Genomic DNA, 20,107 nt, shown 5'->3' with positions numbered 1-20,107 from the left:
TAAAAGATAAAGAATGTTGCTCATTTTTGAAGACATGAACCAGGAGAAATAATTGCTGTGAAAAATGATACACAAATAATCAAATTGTCATAAAGTGTATATACAGGAAGCATTTTGAGGCCCTCATGAGAACCCTGGTCATCTGGGGCCCCAGGGCCCACTATGGCTGTTTGGTAATCCAGTCTTGTCAGGCAACTCATTACACTGAACTTTTAATTAGTTAGGAGCTCTGGCTCCCTCACGAGAGGCCTCCATTCCACCCATAGGACAGCTGCTAATACATGGCTAATACATAGCTATAAACACACACACACACACACACACATACAGCTATATTGCATGACAAGCTGATAATACTATTCCTGGATGAACTGTCGACAACGAACCACCAGTTTTATATTAATTATGTGAATCACTTTCACACTGATTTGAATGAACGGATGACTAACTTGGTTCATCCTGAGCCGTAGGCTGTGAAGAGGAGAATGTGATCATGTAGGCCTGCTGAATGCTAGTAATCTAATAATATCCAAGTCCATGCGATGACACATCAATTCTGCAATGGCCATTTTCTTTTAGATGGTGAGCCAACTGTTTTCATGTTTCAAATATATGAATCATGGCTTGGATGTTGAAGACCTCATATTAGTTTTAATACAAATGTACAATAAGGAACCATTGGATATACATGATTTGAAATATTTTATGAAAATGTGAGAAAATACAGATTGGACTGGACCTTTCTTTTCCTCACATACATTGCTGCCACTAGAGGGCACTAGCTCTGGAACCATGAAGTAGATGAATTAAACAATTCAAACATAAGTGGTTGACTAAAACGTTTGCTGTTTCAATACTTTTACGATTTGGACCGCCAAAGTTTTTGATGGTTTTGAAAATAGAGAAAAACAATGAAAACAACAATGTGTGTTTACCTCTCCTTGTCCTTTTGTACCCGGTCATAGTACCTATCGAACAATCTGTCCAACAACCAAAATTATCAAACCAATTATGTGATAAATCGGAAAGATATCTTGGTGGATTCCAAACATTTTTATACAAAAAAGCATGGTGGAGAACAGAGAAATGTATGACACATTTGGCTGTGCATATTGATAGTATTTTAATTGAATGTGCTACAAACAATATCTGGCAACATAGACAGTGACATTTTTACTCTACAGCTCTGCAGTGCAATGGCTTTTTAAACCAATCATCCCTTTTTAAATCAGTCACATCTTTCGTTTAAGGCTTCAATACATGAGGTGAAATTTTAAAGCCCAGTTAAGTTGTTATTACTGTAAACTTCCAGTTGATATATGTCAGACCATAGAATCTCCACAAAACCCCATAATAAAAACATTAAGAGTAAAGGATTACAAAACTATACAAGGGGAAAATAAATCATTCAGGTTATTTTTCTCTAATGGAGCTCAACAATGACTCAAACAAACGTAGACAAACATAGCATTTAAAATAGAAGAACTGCCGCCTTGCCAGGGCACTTTCCCATAAAGTATATTGTATTGATCTTTATATTACCGATCTGAAATGCGCACTTAACATGTGTTTCTTCTGGCAGCAACGACCTTCGGCATGACGGTGTGTATTAGTGTGTACGTTAATGTGTTCAAAGTAATCATAAAGGGCTAAATTTGAAACTAAGGGCCTCGCCGGCCACGGGAGCGCCAGACGGAGGGGCTCTCCTACACCAGCGAGGTGGTGCTCTCCGGGTTCACCTTCAGCGAGCGACTGCTCTTCCGCAGGTCCTGCAGCTGCTTGGCGGGCTTGCCCACGGCCTCCTCGAAGCGCAGCTCCACCACGGGAAGAACCGTGTCGTGCAGGAAGGAGGCGTTGTGCACCACAAATGCCTTCTTCTCGCCGTCCTGCTCGCAACGCAGGCTGTAGTCCACGTGCTGCACCGCCACCAGGATGATCTCCCGCAGGCTCTCCAGCAGCACCATGTGCAGCTCGGCCACGTACAGCTTCAGGCCCTCCTCCAGGAAGCCCATCATCTGCTTGGTGAAGGCCACCACCGTGTAGCTCAGGTTCACCCAGCAGTCGTCTCCCGTGTACTGCTCAAAGTCGCCGATGCCGCTGACGCGCATCTCCTCCTGCGGAGGGGAGGCCGGGACGTGTGGTGAGCATACGTTACACATACGTGCTACTGATTACTTTCTTTTTTTTACTAGACTACTGACTACACTCTATTATTTCATTGGTCTTGGATTGCTTCAACTTGGCCTTTTGATCCTACAGTTGAATCGTAAATCTAAAATCGATTTGAATATAAATACAGAAGAAAATATATAGAAGAAAAAGAAAAGAATGTACATTGTGTACCAATGCAAACGAATTTATCGAGAATGCGACCGTAACCCCTTAGTTACAAACCGCCCTCCAACCCAACTTTACAGACATGTTGCTTTATCAGTGAGTCCCTAACACATAGAAGAGAATAACTCAGAAACCCCAAGCTGGACTCTACCTTTAGTTTGGCCAGGGCCTCTGGGGTCATGAGGTTCATGCGCCGCCACATCTCCTCAGAGTTGCGGTGCTTGGTGGCCTCGATGATGATGTCCTTGTAGCTGAGCAGGGCCGTCTTGACGTCCTTCACTAGCATGGACTGCAGCGTAAAGCTCAGGTCCAGGCCGATGTCGCTCAGCTGCTTGCAGTGCTCCTTGGCCACCTTCACGCACTCCGCCGCCGTCGTCAGGCTCTCCTGGCTGTCAAACACCTGGCGACGACGCAGTTACATGTTAGAAGAGTCTTATGCGGGCCGTTTGGCGGGAATACAGGGAGAAGGGCCGCTTGCCTTGAGGTGGCCCCCGTAGCCTGTAACGTTTTCAGGATGGACTTTTCTGGTGAAGCTTTTTGAATATGATTGATGTACTTTCCCCCGCGATTAGTTTTACACTTTCATTTGTTATTAGTTGGCAAAATAGATCTTTAGTCTCACTCCTGGCACTCCTGGTAAAACGAAAGGTAAAATACAATGACACTAACCCCGGCCTTATTGAGAGCCTTTTGTGAAGCCTATTGTACAACAATTGTAAAAATAAGTCCTGTTTCAGCAGCCCATTTAGAAGTTTAGGACAAACAACATGGCCACCAGAAAGCCATGTCCACACTTTGTTAAATCAACTTAGCCTCCTAACTGAGGATCAATATGGCTCGAAACCAATCATACTAGAAAGAAAAGAGAAATTCAAGCCAAAAATGTTCCAGCCACCTACGGACCATACCAGTCACACCAGAACCAAATTAAATTTCAGCGACGAAATCTTCTCTCTACGTGAGTGCACACACATGGCGTTTCCTCCGCCTCCTCCTCCACCGCCCACACACCTGCTTGCTGAAGGCACTGACGAACATCCTCATAGCCGAGCGGGACCAGACCACGAACGCCGAGTAGCAGCCTGTGTTGCCGGCGAAGTCCATCTCAAACTCCTTGGCCGTCTCCAACAGGCTGGTGAAGAAGATGTTGCACAGCTTGTGGATGTAGAGCAGGGTGGCACCCTCGATGCGCAACTGGCGTATGGCCGTCTGCACGGCCGCCGCACGGTTCTTCAGGAACAGCTCGCAAGCCTTGGTGGATTGGCCTGGGGAGGACATCAATTGTTTAGAGTTCCTTCGAAATACGAGGTTCTGATGTGTGCATTTGTTTTTCACTTGAGAGAAGGAATGCTTTGATGAAGACTCAAAGTATTTTTGAGATTATGACACGTAAATGGGTAATTTGAAGTGGGTTGGGGTTACAAATACACAAAATGGAGCTGGGCTGTCTCATGAGTCCAGCTGGAGCTGGACTCATGAGACAGCCACTGACCTAGTCTGACCAGCTGGGAAACGGCCCGCCGGGTGGCCTTGGGCCCGCCACGGAGCGATCGGTCCGGCGACAGCTCAAACACCAGCACCTCCGTCAGCTGACGCACGCGCTCCTCCACCTTGCACCTCAGCTCCTTGACACTCTGGGTGACGGGCTGGTCGCGGAGGTACTCGTTCAGTTTGTCCAGCAGGTCCACAGCGCCCTCAAAGTCCCGCTGAGCAATGCACACATCCAGGTCTTCCGGAAGCTCCTGGATCCACTCCATGCCCAGGTCCACCACGGCACCTCCCAAGTCAGCAGGCGGGTCTTCCTCGTCGTCGTCAAAGGGGTTGGTGGACACCTCAGGTCGCACCGGGGAGCTGGGCATCTCCTCCTCCTTCTTGCGTTTGTCCTTGGTGACTTTGTTCTTCTTGGTTTCGTCCAGAATCTCCAGCCATTCTTTTTTTACTTTGCTGTTTTCCGCCTGGAAGATGCGGCTGTCTGGGAACATGAGGATCTTAAACATGTCCTTCATGGGCGGGTGCTCCTTCACGTTGACCACAGCAAAGCTCTCCAAATCGTACAGGGCGTTGTATTTATACTTCACCGTACCCCGGCGATTGGGCAGCCAGGTGGCAATAAGGAGGCAGTCGTTCATGAGAAAGGCATGCACTTTCTGGACTGGGTTCATGTTTTCAACATCGAATTCAGCAAGGTCCCCATTGTACACCAAGTGCCGTCCCGGGGTGTCCATGATGTTCTTACCCCCCTCGACCTTCTCTAGTAGCGACGTCAGAGTCCTCTGTTTTACCTCTTCTGTTTCCTTTGGGAAGGCGGCCAGCATCTCCTTTGAAGTTTCATCCTTGTCTGTTGACAACAAGGCCTGTGTGATGCTCTCCATTATGCTCTTCTGCTCTGTAAGAATATGACTGAGCTGGTACATCTCACTCTCCAAGTAGGAGATCTCTTTGGCCGTCTCAATAAACTGCCTGTAATTCTTATATACATTTTTCTTCAGGTTTTGCGCCGTTTCATCGGCCAATGTCTGTATTTTTTGACGATGTTCCTGCAAATCTCTGTCGCCATCGGATTGCTGTGACAGCTGCTTGACGTAGTTTTGCGGATCAAAATTAGCAGATTCTAACTGCTTTCGCAGCCGACTTCCAGTTTCTGACATTTATAAACCGATGCGTTCTTTAGTTGTACGATGTATTGGTTGTATACAATCGATTGTAAATACAGCTAGCTCCCGTCAGCTTGCAGCCCAAACAGGAAGCTACAATCAGGTTGACGCCTTGAAACGTCACGAGTTACAGAAAGTAGTTGGCCAACCATACACGTCTCCAAAGCAAATATTGCTTTTGATTAAAGCTATTTTGTACCTATAATGATTTTGAATAATTGATGATAACATTTATGTATGTCAACCCTTTTTGCACTGGATACTATAGTGCTATGAACTTGATATTATGCAATGATTGAATGTGTTAATGCCTTAAAACTCCGGAATAAACTAGGTTGCCTAGCGTCCCTAACTGAGCAGTACAACCACAAAGCGAAACGTCAATAGAGATGGGTCTGAAAGAATTTGGCTCCTGCTTTTAATTTTTTTCATGTTTAGCTATATATTTACCACTTTTTGAACTGTCGTTTTCATGAACGAATTACTTTGATCATCATCTACCGGCGCGCAGTGATGTAACCTCAACCTTTGCGAGCTAGCTACTCATTATTCTTGCCATCCCTGACACTGTCTGACACATCATCTATTTCAACATGGACGAAGACTTTATGGTTGCTCTTCAGCTACAGGAACAGTTTGACAACGAATATGAATTCTCATTATTATCCCCAACGAACTTTGAAGAGAATAGCGTTGAGCAAAGTAGTAAAAAACGAAAAGTAGAATCGGGAGTTAATTCGTTCCATCACGGCCGAGTGGAAAGGCCGATGTCCATCGTGGATGAGTCCTGGGAGATCTTGGACCCCAGCCCTGATGTTCGAGCTATGTTTTTGGAGTTCAATGCTATGTTCTTCGAGGGCAAGCTCAGTGGAGTCGAGGTCAAATGGAGCCCAAGAATGACACTGTAAATGACCATCAAATACTATTAATTCTCTGTTCACACGTACAATAAGAATGCAACATGTATTTCCCTGATTAGGGTTAGGGTTAACCCTAACCCTATGATATAGTGATATCTTGTTTGTATTAATTCTCTGTTCATACGTACAATAAGAATGAAACATGTATTTCCCTGATTAGGGTTAACCCTAACCCTAGATCTTGTTTGTGTCTCCGCATGCCTTCTGGGCCCTGCTGGCCCTGATAGCTTAGCCAATAGGAAGCAAGTGGGTAATGGAGTCTACCTGGGCATACATAAGAAGCAGTTACGGATATTTTCTATATTATATTTTATTTAATAATAATTATTTTATTTTATTGTTCTGTCCAGTTGTGCAGGTGTGTGTTCTTACGAAGGCCGCGGTGGACTGTGTTCAATTAGACTCAGCGAGCCGCTGCTGAAGCTCAGACCCAGGCGGGACCTGGTGCAGGTAACTGATTGAATGTGTTTTATTATTTGCACACTTTGCATGTCCATAATATGAGGAGAAAAACCCGTAGCAAATGCAATAAACATTCAAGGCCTCAAATTCAACCTGACAGCTCTTAGTTATGACTATGAAACCATAATTTTACTGTTGTACACAGCCAATTTGAATTTGCTATATGTGTATTATTTTAAGCTTCCTCTGCTGCTCAGTGGTGATTTGGTCAATTATCTACTGAATAATCTGGTATTGGATGAATAGAAATATGCATGTCACTCACTATATCAATGCTCAATATTGCTCTGTGTAAACATTCACAATATTTCACCCTCAATTTCCCCCCACCAGACTCTCCTCCATGAGATGATCCATGCGCTGCTGTTTGTGACCCAGAACAACAGAGACAGAGATGGACACGGACCTGAGTTCTGCAAGCACATGGACAGGATCAACACAGCAACCGGGACCAAAATCACTGTATGTGTGTTGCTATTGTAAACTGTTTTCAATCCATCGCAATATCACACAGCAAAAAATGCACATGAGTGGTAGTGTGGGAGAGAATACCAAATATCAGTCATAGATTCAACTTGAAAAGTATATCAGCAATTCCATAAATGACATCCAAGAAGGAGCTAGTCACAGCTGGCTCATCAGGTAGCAAACCGTATACACCAACACCCAGTAACAACTTTATTTAAATGTTGTGTAGGAACTGTATTAACCTCTTCAATGAAGAGGTTACACTCCAATCCTTTGGAGTGTAATATTAGGGGCCTTGTTTTTGTTTAGCACAGTCTAGGAAGTCTATTGACATGTATGATACACAAACAAATCCATTTGACCCCCTTGCCTTTACTGCCTTTATAAAGGTCTCTATTTACCAGCACTTCCAGTCATTGTTTTAGTAATTTCACCTTCACTCTTTGTTATTTGTATTTGCCATCTCTCCCATCTTGCCAGGTCTACCACAACTTCACCGACGAGGTCGACCTGTACCGGCAGCACTGGTGGAAATGCGATGGCCCCTGCCAGCATCGAAAGCCTTACTTTGGATTTGTGAAGAGGGCAATGAACCGGGCCCCGTCTGCCAATGACCCCTGGTGGGGAGATCACCAGAGGACCTGCGGTGGGACTTACAACAAGGTCAAGGAGCCTGAAGGCTACGGGAAGAAGAAAGGAAAGGCCCAGTCTGGCAAGAATAACATGGCCGAGGTGAAGAAGCCAGTGGGGAACGCAAAACCATCTAGCACAACCACATCCAGTGAGTATTACTGTGTTGCTAAATACCATAGGTATTTGGGGTTTAAGTTTTACATATTTCAGTTTCATATTGCACGTATTTGGGCAGCTTTCATTTTTTCAAAAATCTATCATTTATTTTTGTCTTTGTATTCTAACCGTTCAGGTTCTGGATCACAGGACATCAGAAACATGATCCCATTTAGTGGGAAGGGCGTTCTTCTCGGGGGGTCACAGCCCTCTGTTTCTCCAAAATCACCCGAGCCTGTTTGGAAAAAAACCTTTCCTAGCCCCGTTTCCTCTCCCAAACGACCTCCATTCTCACCTCCATCCCGAACCAATCTTGGCTCTCCCACGGACGCCTTTCTGGATTCTCTGGGCAAGAAAAGTTCTGGCACCTTGCCCCTAAACAGGCCCGGGGGAAATAAGCCGCCCACAAAGCACTCTGTGGGCAACACCAAGTACTTTGTTAGCGTCAATGGCTCGCCGGTTAGAATACCCAAACCTAACAGTGGCAATGTTGGACTAGGTTCCGTCAAGCAACGTACCCCCGGAGGACACATTCTAAATTCTAAGCAGAAGTCTGTGAAAGAGCTTTTTGATAGTTTCAGCATAACTGAGAGCCAGAAGCCCTTAACAGATAGCAATGGAAAGACACCCACATCACCCGGGAGTAGCTTGTTGCATTTGGGGAGAATACACAATTCCACTGATTCCTCCACTATTCCAAAACAACAGGTTCATCCTCCATCTACCCTCTCAAAGTATCCATCCGGGGCTCCCACAATGTCAAAACCGAGCCCTACCAAACCGAGCCAGTCCAAGTATTTTGGCAGCCAGGGTGCGCCCAGAGCTGCTTCTGGTTCCGCAGTCCTCTCCAGGAAGAGGTCTTGGGACGAGCGCGGTGGCACTCCTAATCTCTTGGACTTCTTCAGCAAAAAGGCTGGAGGCCTGGGGTCACCACAAGGCCAGGCGAGGGCAACGGGAAGCGGGGCAACGGGAAGCGGGGCCTCGGCTGCGTCCGGTTCCTCTGGAGAGTACCAAAAAACTGCCACTGCTACAGTAACCAGCAGCACCGCCACCACATCCTCGTCACACTTCCCGTCGTCTTCTGCTGTGTCGTCTTCGTCCACTGCACTGCATAACGCCAGCTCCTCCTCTGTCCCACTACCGCTGATGGTCAGCTGCCCTGTGTGCCAAGTAAAGGTACAGGAGTCCAAGATCAATGAGCATCTCGACTCCTGTCTTTGGTAGGGAGGGCGGTGAATGTGGACAGAATGTGGACAGAATGTCAATATACTGTTGTCACTCTCCTGACTTCCGATGAGTCAAAATACAAGTTTGCAGATTCTTTGTTTGTTTGTCTTTGTCTTGACCAACTGTTAAGCATTCAGGGTTGCTGAGTTCAAGTTGGGTTTCTATTTTGGTTCTACTGAGCTCTTAATAATGTTGAAAAGCAATAATAAGGTGAAGGCCCACCTCATTTTTGCGATTGGGATTGTTTTAGTTTGAGTTTATTGAGTTTAAAATGGCCACTAAGACTTGGAGATTGTTTCTGTAAACTACAACTTGAGTGCTTCTCTGAAAGACTAGGTCTTAGCCTTACAACCAAATAATCTTCACTGTTCATTTTATGTCTCCAATCATAATATTATGGCCAAAAGGTAGCACCAGAAATCAATATCAATGTCTTCCTTTTCTTTTAATTATGTGCAAGTTCATGCCTCTATCAGAACTCAATTACAGAAAAATATATTCTATTTTTTTTTTCTGTAACATATATCTACCTCTATTAATGGTTAAAAGGAGTGCTGGGACTGCCGTTCTATAGATTGGCTGATCTGTAGCCAGCATAGGCGATGTTTCACTGCTCATTTGGATGCTATCACATTTCAACCGGGCCAGCTATCGTATCCGCTTCCTTTGCCCATAAGAATTCCCAGTGCATTCGTAAGGGCGTGTGCATCTGACCTTGATGGGAAATGTTTGAGGATGTGCCAGTTGAATTTAATCATTCACATTTTACAGTATTGGAAAAGGGAAAGTTACAATGTTGTTAAACAGTTTTATAGTGGCAATTCTCCTCACTCTTTTTTGTGGAGGGCAAATGATTTCATTGCTTCAATTTAAGAGTTAAGAATTTATTTACATATTATTAGATATATTGAATTCATAAGAAAATAAAAGTTTGTTTTAAACTTGTTTACCTTTTATATGGATATGATTCATAACCCGGGTCGCTTTAAAAAAAAAAAAAAGGTATTCTATTTTATGGAAGAACATTGTGTTGAACGCTTCATGTCTGCCCATACATATATGGAACTGGATTCTGTATCACCACTTATAAGAATTCCCTAACAGAGAAGGTTTTGTTAATAAGCTTCATTAACAAAACTCATTCTGCCATTTTCTTAGAACACTCTTTCTCTTTTTGAAAATTGGATACAAGAATATGATTATTATTCATATTTGACCCAACATTTTAAATTTACTTAATTTAAGAATTAGACCGGGGTGGACCCTTCAGCCAACAGATGTGCAATATCTGTCTTTCAAGTGTTATTACTTCAGGGTGGGACTCAATGGGGACATCTGCCAGAGGGAAGTCGGGGACTAGGGATAAAACATAAAGGGGGAGTGATGGATAATGGAGGAAGATGGATGTTAAGGACAGCTGGTGACCAGGGCCGTCTAGTTCAAGTATAAGGGAGTGGTGGTGGTGGGGCGAGTTAGGGTCAAGGGTATGAATCAGAGATGGGGCAGGACAAATGGGAGGAAGAGTGTCTTAGAGAGGTAGGCTCAACATAACAGACTGATAGACATGCTGTGTTCCCAACACATGGCTCTGTGTGATTGGATGGTAACACACAAACACACACATGATCTACGTAAGCACATGAAAACCCAGTATTAATATCCACACTCGAATCAAGAAAAAACACATACTTTCTCTTGGCCTTCCTTCCACGGCACATGATTTAGATGTAGATTCCAATCTATAGACTCCTGGTCTAAAGATTTTAGGGCATGGTGAGGTGGAGGCATGCATTTATAATGGACCCCTTTGATGCTGGAGTAATAGCAGGTTAAACACAGGTGTGGTTCCTAAAAAAAAGATTGGAGATTGGGACTGGCGGGTTTATTCCGCCAGAGCTGCAATGCCTTCCTGTGTTTGCTGGGGAAAACAAAGCCATCTTGGCTATGCCGTACTTCTCTCTACAAGTTAGGGGAAGACAGGAAGGAAGGAAGGAAGGAAGGAAGGAAGGAAGAAACAAACAATGGAAACAGATACAACTGGGACAGTGACCCAGCAGCTGGTCACTATCACTCTGTGACCACCCCAGGTCTATGCTCCACGACAATGAAACATTGCATAAAAGTTACATTTTAATTTGGAACACCAGTCTGGTAATCATTGACATTGCACAAGTAGGCAAATACATACTGTAAACATTACAACTTTATCTTGGTACATTTATATTTTATTAAAGGTTACATTACCCATTACTATACATTAATTAAAAAGGTATTTCAGATTGCTGAACAACGAAATGAGAGACAGTAGATATACAATAATATTTTGTTTGTCATTTCACACAGTAACAGTAACTGAAACCCGGATTATGTCAGCCAGTATCACTATTTTGAGACCGCTGTTACGTAGATCACGTATTTCACAAGGGAAAAAAAAACGTTACTGAGAACACAAAGATCAAAGCTGATATATTTTGGGCTACGATAAACCAGCCTACACTAAATTAGTCACTTATTTGTCTCTTTTAGCAAGGCAGACAGTTAAGCCACAGGTCTGATTAACAGAAGCCCCTAAATGGTCTATCCTATCTGGTCCCCCCCCCCCCCTCTTCTCCCCAGGGGGTACGATCGCACATCTAATCCCCTGATCTAGACCATGGCTCAGAACACAGCTCGATCGGGATGTGATCCGCCCTTCAGTTCCACAATGTGGTGTGTTTGATCTCCCACACTGTAAACAGCAGATGGATACTTGTCTACATGATAATTTTTTTTTTGCTTTAGCTTTTCCTGCAAAGTAATTTTCTTGTATATGTCTGGAAATTGTGATTGCCTTTTAATTAAGGCCCATCTATACATATTTATTTTTCAGTTTTATTTGACTTTAACAATATGTAATCTGATAAAATCAATTAATCTTTGCTGCTGCAATGGCATGTTTCTGTGTGTGTGTGTGTGTGTGTGTGTGTGTGTGTGTGTGTGTGTGTGTGTGTGTGTGTGTGTGTGTGTGTGTGTGTGTGTGTGTGTGTGTGGCAAAACAAATGGTCTTCTGTTGTGTGGGGTGCGCATGTTGCTATTGTGCCTCTATTTCAAGGTTGTGTTATTGTTGTGACGGCCACGGCTGGGGGTGGCAGACCCCCTGTTTGGGGGTAAAGCCCACCATCTGTCAGTTCTGTGACACTATTGTTACTTAGAAACACTCATGGTGACCTCCCCTGTAGGCCTGCACTACCACAAATAATGAGGATCTTTCAGCCTTACCATCATACCATCAATTGTTACATATGTAATTATTGTTACAGGATGTCTTAGATGTCTTAGTAGTATATCATACAAATATTGCCATGGTCCTGATGATATTGTGTTGCAATAAACATTCATTACATGTCGATATGTTGCCTAACATGAGACACACAAGTCTATAACCTAGCTATAACAAGAAAAGTGTAAAAATCGCCCTCAACTATTGACTATCGTTTTTCAATTTGTCAAAAAAGTTATGAATATTCAATCATCGCCCAGCCGTCCCTGCTCGTCACGGGGACACGCCCACTCAGCCACAGTGTTAAAAGGACAGGAAGTGGATTTAGCTACACCTCCAGATTACTGCCTGGGCTTTTCTGGGCGAGGGGAAACAGCCGTCGTTCAGTTTTTTTTTCGGCAGACGATGGTTTTACATTGATATTATTTAACGATTAGAAACGCGGTTATCCGTGGGGAGTGCTTGTTTTGTCCGGTCCCCCCGTTTAGAAGCGTAATAAACGATGAATGGTAAATCGGCGAATGGTACGGCGGGCGGCATGGCCTGTATCGACGGGCTGCCGCCCCTGCCGAAGAGCCTGAGCGGCTTGCTGAACTCGAGCGGCGGCTCTTGGCGAGACATGGAGAGAATGTATGTGAAGAAAACCATGATCCAAGATGACCTGAGCCGAGGGCGAAACAACACCGACCATTTTCTGACCAACAAGCCGGCCAACCTCGACGCAGCGCTGGCACTGCTCCGGAAAGAGATGGTGATTTGCTTTCTCATGTGTTTCTCTAACCCTCCGAAGTGTGTTTTTTATGATCAAGTGTTTAACGTTGAGACTGAACAAAATCCGTGTGTTAAACTGCTGGATATGTTGCGACTTGGACTGCAAACTATTCAAATTGTAGGCCTATAATAACTGGCTGAAATAAATAGTTGACATTAGGACTAGCCTAGTTTGTTTGACTATGCCTGAAATTTGGAATTCGTTTGTCCAAAAATCATGTTCAAAGCAACAGCAGGGATTACGTCGGGGAATTATTTCTCTATCCACTTCAACATAGCCTGTACCCATCCCAAAAAAACAACATTGGATACAGAGGTTCGATTCTGGCCAAATTCGGCCATTAGAACCGTTGACTTTCAGTCAGTGTCCATGTATTATAACTATAGGCAATTCATAGCCCATGGAACAATTAAAACACCTAGTATTGGCCTGTGCCCTACATTCAGAAGCCCCCCTTACCCCCAGACACATTCGCAGCAGGGGGCCCCGGAAGGGGTTCCAAGTGGCCTCTATCATCAAAAAGAAAACTGAACGTTTTCTCCTTTCATCTTTCGTCTTTCTTTTTTCAGTGATTTGAAAACACCTCAATTTGGTGCAATACCAAATCCCGTTTTAAGACATTTAAAGGGATCTTTCAGACATTGCTTTGTTGGCTGGTGTTGGACGGCCACTGGCAATGTGACAAGATTATTCACAGCAAACACGACTGCCGCTAATGCGGTCATTGTTGGTTAAAAGCTATTGTTCACCATTAAAAAGGACATAATTATGTTTTGCTCGATGCAGGCATCATTATCCTCAGTGATCAAAGGCAGACACTTTTTACTCTTTCTCAGAAGTAGGCCTATTGCCTATAGGTTGAATGGTTGATGGACGTTCCCATTTGATGCTGTAGTAGAGACCTCAAAGGCAGCATACCTCAATGGCGTTCCACAAGCACTGCATTTTTTTTTAGAGTGGAAAAAAAAAGTGTGGGTGGCAACAGACTAGTGAGAGACTGGCTGACCTTTCACCTTGGCCTAGTGGCTTAGCCAGGTCGTGCTTGGGGTCAATTGTAACATTCTTCGATGTTGGCTGGGATTGAGGATTTGTTTGGTTTGTTGTTGGAATAATCACGTTATTAATTCCTCAATCTGTAGTTTTGGTATATTCATGCTGAGTAAATAAAGGGACTTTTGTCAGGTGTGTTTCACCTTAATTACCTCTGCTGGTACAGTGATGATTTCCTGTGGGAGTTAAACCTGCAATTTGACTATATATACAAACTGGAGTCAACAGTCTTTGCTGTTTGTGGAGCTTTTTGTGTAGGGGTTAAAGAACTTGCTCTGAGCTTGGTCGTTACATAGGTGGCAGTCAGTCAAGCTCATAACAAGTTTTTACAGGAAGGCCCGCGGGCCGCGATCGCTGCTTTGTAAAGTTGGCGGATGTATCCATGTGGTGTGGATGTTTATGAGATTAGAGGAAGTCAACATTGGGTCCTTTCATGACTTAAGGTGTAGGCCTACATTGAGGTAAACGTCACCTTCACATGATTGTGGTTGCCAATTGAGATTGAATAATGAATCCTGCAATCTGATTGTTGATCTTATCCAAAATGTTTTAACTGGTTTATGCATAAACTAAATGTAATCCCATCTTCGCCGTGAAAGCATTTGGGTGTAAGAAAACAAATACAGCATTAATTAACTCGTTCAGTGTTACCCAGTAGGTTTGGTGACGCCAGTCAAGTGTGAGATCGTAATGTGATGCAACAAACTGATGCGTTTTAATGTTTCCTTCTCTCATCACGCTCTCTTCGTCGCCCCTCTTCCCCCCCCCACCCCAAGGTGGGCTTGCGTCAGCAGGACATGTCGCTGCTGTGCCAGCTGTGGTCACTGCACGAGTCGATCCAGGAGTACAAGGGCAGCTGCCAGGACCTGAGCGCTGCCTCGGGCCTGCTGGAGAACGGCTACTTCGACGAGGACGACGAGTACTACGGCGAGCCCGGCGCCACGCCCACGGGCGAGCTGCCCCCCGACAGTGACGACTGCGACGGCATGGCGGCGGCGGTCCTGGGAGGCGCCGGGAAAAATGGGGGTGCTGGTGGTGCTGGTGGCGGTGGGAAAAACGGCGTGGGAGGGAGCAAGGACGCCGGAGGAGGCTGGCTTCAAGACTCGTTCCACGTCACCATCTGAGCGCTCTGACGGGCGGCCAACACGAACACAGACACACAATAAGTGATGGTTGGGTGGTGGATGAACGATAAGGATGGCATTTCCTGTGGACTGGCTAGAGGGGGTTGGGCTTAAAGCACCCCGGGACTCGGTAGGCCTGGGATGGATGTTGAAATGGGCCGAATCTCCTTGAATCGCCTCGTGAATCTTTCCTCACGCACGCACACAAGGGAGTCGGAAAAAATCTGCTTGTGTTGTGGAAAAGCTCTGTTTCATTTGGAGGGACGATTCGTTTAGTTGTCTTCTTCCTCTTCTGCCCTGATCCGGTGCTGTATGGATTCTAGGGAGGAGAAACATCCGCTGCGTCTCAATCACATGAGACCGGAGTTTGATTGGGTCATTCATCTTTTTTAAAGACTTGAGACTGTTCACGTCCCCAGTATTGAGGCAATACTCAAAATGCATTGTTATTTTCCAAACTGCTCTTCTTCCACTGTCTATTGTATTCTCTTTTTCTAGCTTATCTTTCCAACTTTTTTTTTTGGACATATAAAGATATAAACAAATTTATATAATTTATTATCTAATATAAATATCATTTTTCTTTTCGAACTATTCAATTCTCAAAAAATAAATAAAAGTTGTTAGAGGATTCCACGTGTCCGTTCCAGCATTTAGCAGGCTATTGGTACTTCCTTAATCGACAGATATGTTGTTTATGACCCTGGACATTTGTGTTGGCTGGTTGGTGAGAAGACTTGATCGATGCTTAGGAACTAGAGTGGTTATGCGTCTAGTACTACAAGGTCAAATAATGTCCATTACACAAACCAAGCCTTTGATTAATTGGATACCTTGCATACAAAGGCATACAGTTAGTGATTTGTTTGTACTGGTCCCCCTCAACATGTAGCAGTTTCAGTTTTTTTCTGAAATATTCCAAAATCCTAGCATCCGATCATTGTATTGATCGTCACCCACAATCTGTGGGTGAACCATATCGCCTTTTATCTGCTGAATACAGGGTACTTTTATAACCAGCGGAGAATGTTTTCCCCTGCTTGTCCATACTATAATATTCTGGATGAATTATACTAGCAACACATACTCTGCAGCATTTAGCCAGTCAAAGCCTATGCTTAAGCTACTCGAAATATGCTAACATTTGGGTTATATGCGGATGTATGCACCAAGGCGTTGGGGAATCTGGGACATGTTTAAGAAGCATGGTGGATGTTCTTGTCACATGTAATGCATTCTTTTTAATATTGGTTTATGATTCCTAGTGTTGTAATTGTATTGCAACACAAAATTTTCTCCAAGTAAACATTTGTCAATTTACTGTAGTCAATAATGCAAAAATCAAGTTACTAAAATGTTTTGCTCTTTTGAAATGGACACCTCTGATATCCTAACCAAACTAAGCCACCGCTAATTATTTATTGTGTTAAAGCCTAGAATAGGAACACCACAAGGTTCCTGTAGCCACCTTATCAATGCATCTATTTCCTGGCATAATTTTACAGCATATTTGAGTAAAAACACAAAATCATAAGTTAGCTTAACGTTTCCATTGTCATTCTCCATAGTACAGGCTGAAACCAGCCACAATGTCTGGACATTCCCTTTTATGTTTAAGAGGGGAAGGAAATGACAATCTTTTGGATCCCTGCAGCAAGGCCATCTGCTTGAAAAACCAGGACATTTTTCTTTTGCCATCTCTAGAAGATATCTTCCTAACCTGTTGCTCTCATGTTTTCAATGAAACTCTGTAGGTGACTACTTGGTGTGTAGTCACCTTACCTAAATGTAGCATACGCATTATTGGTGCCAGTTGTATTGACACCAAAGAGGACATCCAAAAAAAGTAAAAGGAGTGTTGGTGTCACCAGACAAAGCAATGTTCAGCGTAAAATGCCCTTTGCATTGCTTGTGATGAAATTGGTAATGTTGTTTGAATGCATTTTATAGTAACGCAATTGTAAGGAATGTTTCAACAGCAATGTACATTTTATATAAAGAAAGAGGGGCTTAATATGTGGCTGTACAATCGGTATTGGTGTGACTGACATGCAGCGTAATGCTGTATGAAAGAGGCCTCATTTGGCATATTGCATAAGGAGCTAAAATTCCTACTTTGTAACATTTGGATTGGAAACTAATTAGTATTAAGTTCTGACCTTATCTTGCAACCTCATTCAGGATTGTGATATCATTTTAATTGTGCAACATATCAAGCACCCCCCTGTCCACTAGAAAGGAGCAAGCACTAGAAAGTTTGTCAGGAGAAAAGTAATGTTTTCCATTGTATGGCCTTGGTAGATTTAGGCCAAGGAAGGTAGGCCTAAACAAAGGAAGTTAAACTTCAGCACCCGATTTGTCCCTTGTGGCCAGACATCAATTTGTGCAAATTTTAAGTCCATCCAAACAAAGTCCCACCTGGCTCCAAGAGGCTACCTGATAATACATCTCTTTATAGACTGTGTACTTTTGAGAGTATTACCGCTTACCTCACACACATCAGATGGTGTCCTGCCAACGGATCGCCCTAATCGCTTGGAAGTACACTTCCCAGCAGAACATATCTCGGCCAATGTATAACATAATATAATTCCCTTTGCTTTGTGGGGAAAAACCAAAACCCATCTGACTTGTAAAGCCTGTTATATCATAGTGCTTAGCCTGGTAGCAGAGTTCACTCGATTTTTGAATCAGGTCTTTCATCGCATGACTCCACAGCGTGTGATCAGTGCCTTTTATGAGCTCGGTGGTCGACAGACCGACCGCCTCTGTTGTGGTTCCAAACGCTGGTCAGAACAGTGGTAGCACATTACAATCAGGGTACATTCATTAACCATTAATTAACATTATTTAATGCATGAGTATTAACTTACAGTGAACTGATGTTCTAGTAATCCCTTACTAATGGTCTTCATGCTAAGGTATTTTTTTATACAATAGGTTAGGGTTAACCTTAACCCCTATTCTAATGCTATATAATAATGCTTATTATTGTCTCAACTAATGTAGGTAACTGGTTAATAATGTACCCTTATTGTAAAGTGTTACCAAAGAAATGATGTAAACACAGAAACAATGTTCTCATGTTTGATGTATTTGAGACGCACCTAGTTTAACTTTGCAGAGTTTTTTTTGTCTGTTTGTTATTGCATAAGCTAAGGTAATGCAGACTTGCTATTTCTCGTTTCGAATGGTATGTCAGACAGTTTCTTTGCACACACCTTGTACTCCGGTTTTGATGTCTTGTTTGGTCCCCAGTACTTGTAACGAGTTATGATTGTTATTGAACAAGCACATGGTGCTTATTGTACCGTATTGGTAATGTAAAAAAAAAGAAAATCAAAGCCAGCACAGCAAACATATGTAATGCAAGCCTTAAATTTGACACCAGCAAATGGTAATTCAACAACAGTCCGACTATTATTATCAGTTGAATAGTATGGCTGTAGATCACTCAAATGGTTAAGACCAAGGATTCCCATAAAGGAGGTGAATGCAAATCAAATTAACTCAGTTGCGCACTTTTGCCATTCAATTTGATAACGCCTTTTTTATATCTTGAGTGTTATTTTGGCATAATGAATTGTGACATGAATTCATCTCTATCTGTCCACCCTAAATATCAACATTACTTTGTGCCAACGTGTAGCAAAATAGAAATGCCAATTACATGGACATAAATCCCTGAACTGACCGAGAAATGGAAATGACGAATGTGTCAGTATCTTTACTTTACAAACTGAGAACAGTACCGAGTATTCCAGACATAATGCAACCCAACCCATAATGCAAAACCTGTTTCCGATATCTATGTATACCATACATCATTATAATCATTAGTTGAATCTAGTGTACCAGTGTCTTTTTTATATATATCTATATATATATTGTTATGTGATCACTCTAGGGCTGGGCGATTATATTGTTTGTTCCGGTGTACCTCCTAGAACGTTGAAATGTCCACCTCCCCGGGACTTCATGCAACAGTATCAAAATAAATATTGAACAATGAAAAACAAGGAATGGTTGAAGAAGAATCATGTGAGAAAAAACTAATTTAAATATGACCATTACCTATACACTTTAATAATGGTATACAATGGAAAATGATCACCCAGCTCTAGATTGCGATACAATTCCTTCAGTTTATTGTAAGCATTTGCAGCAGCGGTGTTATCAGTGAATGACCATACTACTGTTTCTTGGAAGATTGTTTTGATGTAATCTTATCATTGACATGATACCTTAAAATGAGTTTAATAAAGGTGACTTGATACTTTTCCTGTTACAAGTGTGTTTTTATTTTTGCATGTGCATTATCAAAAAGGTTATTCTCAGACGTTAAAATTCCTTCATACATCAAACATGAAGTAGTGCGTCTCCTCTTCGCACCCTACATTAAAACATAATGAAGATAAATAAATAAGAAAAAATATGCCCTTTCTGCATTTCTCTCATCCCTCTTTCATCCTTCCTTCCCCCGGGCCGTGACACCTGTTAGGAATTAGGAGCAGATTAATGTAATCTCGCTTTACAGCTAATCCAAGGTCACTCTATCAACAGAGAGTTTCACTCTCTCTCCACACACTGACGTTGAGAAAGTGTGTGACAGAATCTATACATCTACAGCTGTATTTGGAAATACTGCTTTATTCTGAACATTGAATCCAGCACAATGTAGACCATAATGTCTCTCTAATGGCACAGAAGTGATTTTGGCCATAGCAGCGAAAGCCAACAGAACGAGGTAACTTAACAAGAGGTATCTTCTGAGGCAGACTTCAGACTCGGCAGTTCAAGAGTTCAAGGTCTCTTCTTCAATGCACATGTGGACAATTCTCTTTCAAGACTTGATTCCTGGTCTAGTCCTGTGTATAAAACCTGGCTGCCCTGTCTTAATTTTAGCCCAGTATTCGCCTGAACATTGACCCACTGGAATATTGGCAAGCCAATGTCTATTACAGCTTTTTTTTTTTTTTTTAATTGTCTATTTGTAATACAATTTTGTATTTGTATATCATATTTGTTATTTGTATTACAGCTTT

At 42.9% G+C, this 20,107-nt stretch overlaps 3 protein-coding genes across 3 annotated transcripts; 2 read left to right on the top strand and 1 right to left on the bottom strand.

Annotated features, from left to right (window-relative positions):
* Nucleotides 1–1,098: 1,098 nt before the first annotated feature.
* exoc8 (exocyst complex component 8) lies at nucleotides 1,099–5,058 on the bottom strand. The gene is made up of 4 exons (XM_084483885.1): nucleotides 3,830–5,058; nucleotides 3,349–3,602; nucleotides 2,489–2,737; nucleotides 1,099–2,114 (listed from the first exon to the last, which is right to left on the bottom strand). Exons 1-4 carry the CDS (start codon nucleotides 4,983–4,985, stop codon nucleotides 1,707–1,709), a joined length of 2,067 nt encoding a protein of 688 aa, XP_084340011.1. The 5' UTR covers nucleotides 4,986–5,058; the 3' UTR covers nucleotides 1,099–1,706.
* A 340-nt stretch (nucleotides 5,059–5,398) lies between these two features.
* sprtn (SprT-like N-terminal domain) lies at nucleotides 5,399–9,781 on the top strand. The gene is made up of 5 exons (XM_084483564.1): nucleotides 5,399–5,895; nucleotides 6,262–6,361; nucleotides 6,707–6,835; nucleotides 7,322–7,622; nucleotides 7,767–9,781. Exons 1-5 carry the CDS (start codon nucleotides 5,585–5,587, stop codon nucleotides 8,852–8,854), a joined length of 1,929 nt encoding a protein of 642 aa, XP_084339690.1. The 5' UTR covers nucleotides 5,399–5,584; the 3' UTR covers nucleotides 8,855–9,781.
* Nucleotides 9,782–12,475: 2,694 nt separating this feature from the next.
* Nucleotides 12,476–19,341, top strand: fam89a (family with sequence similarity 89 member A). The gene is made up of 2 exons (XM_084483939.1): nucleotides 12,476–12,867; nucleotides 14,715–19,341. The coding sequence occupies exons 1-2, from the start codon at nucleotides 12,619–12,621 to the stop codon at nucleotides 15,060–15,062; spliced, it is 597 nt and encodes a 198-aa protein (XP_084340065.1). The 5' UTR covers nucleotides 12,476–12,618; the 3' UTR covers nucleotides 15,063–19,341.
* Nucleotides 19,342–20,107: the final 766 nt, after the last annotated feature.

Source organism: Micromesistius poutassou (assembly GCF_964030765.1).
Source record: "Micromesistius poutassou genome assembly, chromosome: 19".
NCBI classification, from domain to species: domain Eukaryota; kingdom Metazoa; phylum Chordata; class Actinopteri; order Gadiformes; family Gadidae; genus Micromesistius; species Micromesistius poutassou.
Note: the sequence above shows the minus strand (reverse complement) of the source record. Positions and strands in the feature narration are given on the sequence as shown.